General features: G+C 36.1%; 1 protein-coding gene across 1 annotated transcript; it reads left to right on the top strand.

The window, feature by feature from the left end:
* The first annotated feature begins 5,642 nt into the window (after positions 1–5,642).
* On the top strand, positions 5,643–8,909 carry LOC311077788 (uncharacterized protein). The gene is made up of 2 exons (XM_084106411.1): positions 5,643–5,893; positions 7,920–8,909. Exons 1-2 carry the CDS (start codon positions 5,836–5,838, stop codon positions 8,861–8,863), a joined length of 1,002 nt encoding a protein of 333 aa, XP_083962537.1. The 5' UTR covers positions 5,643–5,835; the 3' UTR covers positions 8,864–8,909.
* Positions 8,910–10,490: the final 1,581 nt, after the last annotated feature.

Below are 10,490 nucleotides of genomic sequence, written 5' to 3' on the forward strand. Positions count from 1 at the left end.
ATAACAAATGCACATTAATAAACAAATATTAATTAGCTATACTTTGTACAATAAACTATTGTATAATATAATGTATTTTGAAAGTATACTTCAATGCATTGTTACAATGATCATTTCCATCACACAGTTAAACATATACCTGCAAGTGCAAATAAACAGAATTTTCATGTGAAGTATATTTTTCTAAAATATACTTAAAGGTTGTATCAGTGATTTCAGGCCCAATTTTTTTTTTTATCACATTCATCTAATCTTTCCTAACGTTCCGCTAGCTGCCCGCCCCATAAGCATGCCGTCAAACCACTCAAAACCAAAATAAATAGTGTTCCAACCAATCACCCACAGGGGGAGGGTGTTGTGAGGTTTTGTGTGAACCTCACAACACCCTCCCCCTGTCGGTGATTGGTTGGAACACTATTTGGATCGTTAGGAAAGATTAGATGAATGTGATTTTTTTTTTTGGGGGGGCTGAAATCACTGATACAACCTTTAAGTACAATTATTTTAAAGTGTATTAAAAGTTGTGTTGTGAAAATAGGTAAAAACATGATGCTAATATACTTTAAATATATAAAAGATAGTAAAAAAAAATTGTTAGTATATTTGCAATGTACTATTGAAAAAGGGAATATATTTTTAAAAAATCCTGGAGCCACCACTTTTGCAGGCAAGCCGGTGTTCATGAGTAGGCTATACAGTGTCTGAAGATTTTCAGTGACGCTGGGCGAAGCTTAACGAGTTCCCTGTTTCGTGTTAATGCGCCAGTGGAAATATTAGGCTTGTTTGAGATGCGTCTTGCCTTGCCTGAAATGTAGAGAGTAGGCACTGCGGTAAGGAGAGGAGGACTGAAAACAGATCCCAGTGGATCTGACTCCTACGACATTAAAGGCAGATATTGCGGGATTCACGTTCATGCACCGTGTTGATGATGAACTGCATGTAATTTAAGTTCTGTTGCTTTTATATGAAAATCAATATAATGAACAAGACACCAAAAGTACTGTTATTTTTTCCATTTGAAAGATGTTCATCAACAATTTTTACTTTAATTACAGACATGTTTTATATATATATATATATACATTTTTAAATAGGCCTATGACAACAATCAAATAACCCATATAGAGATCACACTGTAAGAGAGTTTGGGAATATTCACACATAATTCATACACATAAAAACATGATATTAGAGTTTTAAAATCAAACATTTTAAAAGAGAACATTACATTACAGTTGTTTAAGCCAATGTGCATTAAGCTGTGTCGTCAGCAAGTAATTTCCCATCATGCTTTGTAACACTCCAAAACGACACAAGTAAATCCTGCCAGCAAGGCTTATCCTTCTTCTTCTTCTTCTTCTTCTTCTTCTTCTTCGCTTATTTAATGGCAGATTGAAAACAACTTTTAGTTGCATACCACCACCTACTGTACTGGAGTGTGTATCATCATGTCATTTAACAATTATTTAAATTCTACTCCACAAGCCTGTGTCTTTTAAAATAAATAAATAGTGCCTTCCTGGTGATTCTTATCTCCTCTCCCTCTCCTTCTGACCTGGTCCTTTCCATGTAACTCTTTATACTGACAAATTTTTTGTATTTTATAATATATCCTTCCTTTCCTGTCTTCCTCCCAACATTTCTGCCATATTTCAAGTCCTTTCTTCTTAACCACTGCTTTTCCTTTTCCTTTTCCTAGTGCACTTGTAACTGTTATTACCTTTAGCAATGCCTCTTTAGCCAGTTTGTCTGCAATCTCATTCCCTTTAACCCCCTCATGTGCTGGCACCCAACAAAACTGAACATCTATGCCACCCCAATTGACTGTATGCTTTTTATGACAGCTAAAGAGTCTGTGCATAGCACCCTATCAGGTCTGACCTCTTCAACCCACTGTAATGCAATAATGACTGCCACTTTTTCTGCTGTATATACAGATAACCGGTCAGATAGTCTTTTGGAGAGATTTATTTTAAATTCTGGGATATGAACTCCAACTCCCACACATTCCTGTTTGTTCTTGGATCCGTCTCTGTAAATCTTGAAATAATTATAATAACTGTTTCTCATGTAAATGCTTGTTTTAACTCCCACTTCCTCAGTTCTCCATTCTCTTTTCTTTTCCAGGATATTAATATCGGCCTTTACTTCTGGAAAAAGCCATGGTGAAACATTACTAAGTGGATTGGCCGTGGTAAATCAAATGCTTCCATTTCATATTCCCTCACTCTTTTTTCCCTTGTCCATCCAAACCCAAGCCCCTGGAACTTGGAATACTCCCAACATTCCTGTATTGTTTCTTTTGTTGGGTTTTCTTTCCCACTTCCTTTTAATCTGATCCAATATGTCAATGCTAGTTTCTCTCTTATTAACTCCAGTGGTACCTCTCCTGCTTCTATGCGTATTGCATTAATGAGGGTTGTCTTAACAGCTCCGATGCATACACGTAATGCTCTATATTGTAATCTATTATTTTTTTCCAATATTGTTTTTGCCGCTACTCCATACACTACACAACCATAATCTATTGATGACCTCAGGCAAGCCCTATATATGTTAATTAACGACTGTCTGTCTGCACCCCAGTCACATCCAGCCACAGCTCTCTGGTTTATAACTTTTTTTGCATTTAGTTTCCAAGTGCTTTATATGTGTTTTCCATGTACACTTACTATCAAACCATAATCCCAAGTACTTAAATTAATTTACTTTCACCATTGGCTGCTCATATGTTAACTTTTCAGCATGGCACTTGCGCTTCTTTGTGAACATCATATAACAATATTTGCTTGTCGAAATCTCGAACCCCCGCTCAGATGACCACGTCTATACTTTCCTAATCGCTTTCCTTATATTTCCTATTATATATGACACATTCCTTCCTCTCATCCAAATGGCCCCATCATATGAACTGGTCATTCATGAAGAAAACACCAGACAGGAAGAAACAAAAACAGGAAATAATACAAGAGTCCAACACAGCGTTATCGGAAATGGAGTCAAAAGAACTTCATAGTACTAGAAATCAAGATATACTACTTGATAACCTTAATACAATTTCCATTCTTACATAACACACTGACATAAATTAAATATAAGTATGTAGAGGTGCTACAGCTTTGCTCAGTTTGCTCAGCTCAGCTTTAGCCTAATGTAAACCTCAAAGTCAAAAGTGACTCATTTGTGAATAGAATAAAAGGAGAACAATGATGTGCTGTTACATTATTCATATGGACTGGAGAAGACATATAAGTGGCAAAACTATGGGCATTTATTTACACATATACACACTGTTGTGTTTTCTTAAAGGGGTGGTTGATTATGATTTGACTTTTCTAACTTTAGTTAGTGTGTAATGTTGCTGTTTGAGCATAAACAACATCTGCAAAGTTACAACGCTCAAAGTTTAAAGCAAAGGGAGATATTTGCTTTTAAAGAAATCGCTTTTTAAGGACTACAACAAACGGCTGGTAGAGACTACACCACATTCCTCCCGGGTTAGTGACATCACCAACCCTAGAATTTACATAAACCCCGCCCCCTGAACACGATTTATAGATTATCAAGACAGAATATGCTAATCAATGACTAGAAGATAACTACACATCAGCTTCATAAACTCATCAACTAACCATTCAGAAATGTCCTGTTGCTTCTACATGTTGTCACTTCTTCTTGAGTCTCTCCATCATTGTCTGACTTGTCTGTTTGAACATAAAAGGCAAAAAAAAAATCTAAATTTTCAGTGCATGTGTGTGTGAGGTAAAAGGACACTAGCTGTTGAAGCTCCGCCCCCTGTGCCGGGAGCAGCAGCTCATTTGCATTTAAAGGGACAGACACAAAATGGTGCGTTTTTGCTCACCCTCAAAAAGTGACAATTTTAACATGCTATATAAAAATATCTGTGGGGTATTTTGAGCTAAAACTTCACACACACACTCTGGGGACATCAGAGACTTATTTTACATCTTGTGAAAAGGGCATTATACCACCCCTTTAATAATTTGTTCAGTCTGTAAATAATTTCAAAGATTCTTTATTAAATCCTAAATTAAAGTCTCACTTTTTATTATTAACAGGAAACATTCCCATCCCAATTCCCACTGTGAATTTGGATGCAAATTAATACAGTGGTGATATAAAACTATTAACCCGGTCAAGTTGTGAGCCACCCTACATTCACAATGAAATGTTTTCTACAAGCTTACCATAACAATTAAAACGCTTACATTTTAGCAAAATTCATTTAATGGCTAAAATAATACACCATGTAGTCATTTGCACATTTGCGGTAAATGTCAATGATAAAAGTAAATAATGTGAATAGTTCCATTTTGAATAAAAAGAGCAACTGATTCTATGTTTAAGTTTTATCCACAAATGAGGAGGTCATGAAGACATATAAATAATTAGCAAAAATACTTGAATTTAAGGACACACTTCACATCGGGTCTTGGGATCAATCAATAAATCAATAATACAAAGTTTCAGACGTTGCTTAGAGAGTAGCAAAAGCTTAAATAGGTTGGGATTATACTTACAAGAAAATCAAACTGTATTTCAATTCATATATTATGCTGCTGTAGTTGTTTAGCTGTGGCTGATGATGATGATGAGTGTCATTAGTGTGTTTTTGATGTTTTATCCATGCCATATTGTGAGCAATAACAGTATTGTCTTTCAATAGAGCAGTTTAACAGGCTTTTATCATGTATCCTGACTCAAATAATGTGTTTCTAACAGCAAACACTCAGAATAAAGTGAGATGATCTGCTGATGATCCTGAATGGCTTGTTGAATGAGTGTTGATAGTCTGAGGCTCATCAATATTAACAGATCTGCTGAAAACACTCTTTATTTCATGACAATAGTTCCTGTTTTCACCTCATTTATTATGCTGATGTCTTCAGATCTCCTGTAGGGGATTTGTTGGCTACAAATATTACTTTGATTTTTATTTCAAATGCTTTTCTTACTTTTCTTTCCTATTTTCTAGATATTTGCCCTTATTTTAATAAAGAAACAGAATAATGTTAGACAATAATGAAAAATGTGTGAATTTGCATCAATTGTTTTATGATATAAATTAAATTACAGACAAACAAATTATTAAATGTGTCAATTATCATATGGATAAAAGACAAAAAGGGAATATTCCAACAACAAAAAAGTCTTTACAAGTTTAAAGAACAAAAATCATTTGATGACATATTCAAACACTGTATTTAAGGATCATAGTGCAGCCTAAATATACTCTTTAATTGTCATTTTAAATCTTTATACTTTGCCACTATCCGTCAAACCACTAGGTTTTAACCATTTGTCAGCAATACGTGTTTAATCATTTAAATTAATTTAGTATGATCTCTTTATCTTTTATATGTATTTTATATAAGCACAGGCCAGAATAACTTTCAACTAACGTTGTTTAATTTTCACAAAAGACATTTGAAACATTAAAAATTTAAAAAGTTTACTTGCATTTGATGTATTATCTATGTATATAAAATCACTTTGCAGACACTTACATTTGACATTTACATTTTACATCTGGTCTTTGACAGTAAAACAAACTTAGTTACTGATATATTTTTGATTTTGGCAGATCATCTCCTCCAACCAATCTGCAGTTCAGTCAGTGAAGCTCCTCCCACAGCAATTCATCATCAGTGAAGCTCCTCCCACAGCAATCACATCATCAGTGAAGCTCCTCCCACAGCAATTCTCCAATAAATACTGTAAATTCCCATCAGCTACAAGTGAAGACGAGCATCAAAGCATCAGGAAGAGCTGAAATCTGCAAAGACTGAGTTTATTAAAGAGGACAGTGAGAACATGAGTGATCCAGAACCCTGCAGAATGAAACACACTGAAGATCCTGAAGAACAAAGAGGTTGGTGTTTATTCTTCATTCATTCATGATGCTGAAGAACATTCATGTTAGAAACATTCAAGCACTGAATCACATTTAGATATGCATTTAAACTATGAAATGATACAGATTTTCAACAAATAGTCAGTAGAGGGAGGTTGGAAAAACTTTTATATATTTATTGTCAACATCAGGTTAGACTAAGTATATTGCAACCATGTTACCAAAATGTTGGAAATTTCTCAGTATAGTTTACAACATTTTTAGCAACAAACTGTAAACTGTATCAAGTAAATGAACTTTCCACTTGGCTGACAGGGTTGTAAGCGCAACTTAAGCAAAACATGATTTATAGTTACTGATAAAGTTGTATTTGCCTTAAATTATATATGTTGTTACAAATAACTTTGATAACAGGGTTGATGAATGTGGTAAACACGCTACATTTTCTGTAAAAACTGAGACAATGGATTGAGATTATTTTCTTGTCCTCCCATCATGCAGTGGAAAGAGCCCAGATGATGTCACTTCCTGAGTGTCACAATTTTAAGAAATGCTCTGTTTTTAAAAGAGGAAAATCATGTCAGAAGTAACAGGTTGAGTGAAATATGTAGGACAGATAAATTGGTAATGCTTTAGATTACAGCCCGCAAAGTACAAGAAGAATTACCCAAATGTTGGATATTTCTCAGTATAGCGTATTTATGACGAATTTACAGCGTAACTTTCAGTAATTATAGTGTACCTATAAAGTCCTTGCGTGTGTAAGTATAAGGGAACAATATGTAAAGTTTTGGGAATAAATGGGGAACAACCAGGAGATTTGAGATTGTAGTGGATTTTTTTCCCTAAACCTAACTATCTGGGGCGTCTGCACTCGACACCCACCTGATCTTAATATCTCTGGCGTCTACACTCGACACCAATACCTTAAACTCTCTGGCGTCTGCACTCGACACCAATACCTTAAACTCTCTGGCGTCTGCACTCGACACCAATACCTTAAACTCTAGCTCTTGCATCTTCAGTCGACAACTGGCCGAGTTTCTAACTAACTTGCTTCCCTAAACTAGCTTCCTGCGCAGGAATAAATCGACAAACAGACCTGCAATTGTCCTTTAAATGCTTTAATCACGGCCGGGAGATCTTCCCGAGCAGTTCTCAGGGAATCTCTCCCAAGAAGCAAGGCCGGAGGATCTCAGACAAATTCCATTGAGAATCCCACTGAAAAATACATATACAACAGTTTTTATAGTATAGAGGTATGGCATAAATGTCATGCTGCATTACATAATTTCCCCACTATTTGATTGGTTCTTCATATGCAAACCCCTCTGTTACTAGGTAAAGCAAACTCTGATCTTGTGATTACTTATCACAAGGTTTTAATTATGACTTCATTTGTTCTAACAGACTGTCTAGGTTTACTTCCCAAAACTATGTTATTTTTACCCATAGACACATACTCAAAGTCACAAGTTTTTCCCCAAAGAGTTTGGAAACATTAAAAGCATATGAATGTCATTCCTGCAAGAAAGACAAATGTTAGTTGATTAATTAAAGTTGATTAATTAAAATTCATTCACAAGATATTATTTATACTGTTAGTATTTTAGAACTTTTTAGAATCTAAAGCGCTCCCGATAATTCTAATAAAACATTTCAATTCAACACTAGTTAAAGTTTCTACGGACACTTTAAACTTAAACTACAACACAGGGAAATTCACTTGATCTTGTGTTTCTGGTGTTTCTGGTGTCCCACATTCACATGCGTATGAATGGACGTCAGTGGAACAAAAACAGTCTAGTGTGAACGGCCCTCTGGTATTAAAAAGTCTTTAGAAAAATAAACACAGAAGCATGGAATTCATTTATTATGTTTTAAAAGTAATAATTGGAAGATCAATGTATACCTCATTCATGGAAGGTTTCAGGGAAAATAATTTATAAAATTACATCAAAATGATCATAATATTTAATAGCAGTTGTCTATTACTGAATTATTTGTATGTACTGAAAATAAAAAATAATTTCTTTGATTTCAGACCTGATGGAAGAGAGTGAGGAGAGTGAAGAACTGAGTGAAGTGAAGGAGGAGAGTGAAGAACTGAGTGAAGTGGAGGAGGAAAAACCTGGAGAAAAACCTTTGAGTCGCTTAAAGACTAAACAGACATTTTTAAAGAAAACAAGACCCAAGAAATCTTTCACCTGCACTCAGTGTGGAAAGAGTTTCACAACCAAACAGCGTCTTCATGTTCACATGAGAGTTCACACTGGAGAGAAGCCGTTCACATGTGATCAATGCGGAAAGAGCTTCACAAAAAAACAACATCTTAATCTTCACATGAGGATCCACACTGGAGAAAAGCCGCACGCATGTGATCAGTGCGGGAAGAGTTTCAAAGTTTCAGCACACCTTAAGATGCACTTGATGATCCACACCGGAGAGAAGCCGTTCACATGTGATCAGTGTGGAAAAACATTTCTTAGGGCATCACACCTGAAGACACACCTGACAGTTCATACGAAGGAGAAGCTGCATTCATGTTCTGTGTGTGGAAAGAGTTTTTCACTGCTGCTATATTTACAAAGACATCAGAAAATTCACACTGGTGTGAGAGAGTACATGTGCTTTGAGTGTGAGAAGACTTTTACTACAGCGGACAGTTTAAAACAGCACCAGAGAATTCACACTGGAGAAAAACCTTACAAGTGTTCACACTGTGGCAAGAGATTCAATATATCATCAAATCTGAAATCACATGAGAGGATCCACACTGGAGAAAAACCTTACAAGTGTTCACACTGTGACAAGAGATTCAGTCGGTCATCAGATCTGAAAACACATGAGAGGATCCACACTGGAGAGAAGCCGCACACGTGTGATCAGTGTGGGAAGAGTTTTGCTTTGAAACACTACCTGGAGAAACACATGAAGATCCATGCAGTGGAGAAACCACTTAGGCTGCGTTTACACTGCAAGTCTTAATGCACAGATCAGATGTTTTGACCATATCTTTTTTTTTTTTTTTGCCCACTTTTTACATGCACTATATTTGTAATTCACAAAATTTGCAATAAGGTTTCATTTGTTAACATTAGTTGAAATATTAACACACAATGAACAATATATTTCTTACATAATTGTATCTTTGGTAAAGTTAGTTAATACAACTACAGTTTTGTTCATTGTTTGTTAATACAGTTTTTCATGTATCATCAGTATTTCAGAGAGTTTTACTGTCCTCTAGCGGAAAACACCAGCACAAACACACACTTCATTCATTCTTTTTATGACTCTTGATTCATCTTGTTTTTTCTGACAGAAATATCAAAGTGAATAAAGTGTATTGAACGAACACTCTAATGATTGTAGCCATGTTTCTCTAAGCTTCTGGGGTTTTTTTTTGTTGTTGTTTTTTGCAGTAGACGGACACACTCGCGTGTTGTCAGTGCTGTTCTGACGATTTTTTCAGTAAAATATTTTAGCAACTTAAAAAGCCATGACGTTTCTCACTTGCGAGGTGAAGATAAACATAGTTTCGCTATTAGTTCATGCTGCTGAACATGAAGAAAATCCAGTGTGGCTGCTTGCTTCTGTTAGGAGAAAGTCAGCAGTTCTTTGTAAAAGACACTCAGAGTTGAAATGTTTGGGCCGAGGCCAGAATATAGTGTTCAGATCCAGCTGTAAAGGGCTGCAAAATGAAATAAACTACAATAAAAAGATGAATATTTGTCTTCTAATATGCATGAGACTGCAAGATAAAAAATGACATACTGATTAAGGGAAAAAGATTCAGGAAATATTGAGGGCCCAGACTGTCCCAGATAAATGATTAGTTCCCCTCTCGGGTCTTTGGGTCTGAGTCGTTTGATCATCACGTCGACATCATCAACGAAGAGTCAACCGAAGATTCGAGAGGTGAACTTATTATTTCTGTTTCTTGTACAGAGCCTACAAGTCGTTCATGATCGAGCCATCACTATTCACAATGACAAAACATCTAAAAACCAACATAATTACACAAAAACCACAATAAGGATTACACACTGCTTCTCTTTATTCCAGCTGCTCTCTTTCTGCTGGTTGTGTAAAGCTGTGGTGAGATGGAGACAGTAATCATTTCAGTTTATTTTGTAAAAACTGTGTTGTTTAAAGGGGTGGTATAATGCCCTTTTCACAAGATGTAAAATAAGTCTTTGATGTCCCCAGAGTGTGTATGTGAAGTTTTAGCTCAAAATACCCCACAGATATTTTCACATAACATGTTAAAATTGTCACTTTTTGAGGGTGAGCAATTTGTGTCTGACCTTTTAAATGCAAATGAGCTGCTGCTCCCGGCACAGGGGGCGGAGCTTCAACAGCTTGTGCCCTTGTACCTCACACACACACATGCACTGAAAATTTCAAAAACTTTCAGACTTTTATGTTCAAACTGGACCATGAACTCCGCCATGGCAGGTCCCAAGCCCGGATGCGAAAAGAGGAGGGTTGGGGCGAGGGGCTAGCAACCCCTCCCCGTAAAAAAACACAGCCGCTACAGAAACGTTAACAAGAAAATCAAGACACCAAGGCCCTGGGGAAGGATGGATCCCCCGCCGGAGAACTTATGATG

Source organism: Abramis brama, assembly GCF_963993115.1.
Source record: "Abramis brama genome assembly, chromosome: 1".
In the NCBI taxonomy this organism is placed as follows: Eukaryota; Metazoa; Chordata; class Actinopteri; order Cypriniformes; family Leuciscidae; genus Abramis; species Abramis brama.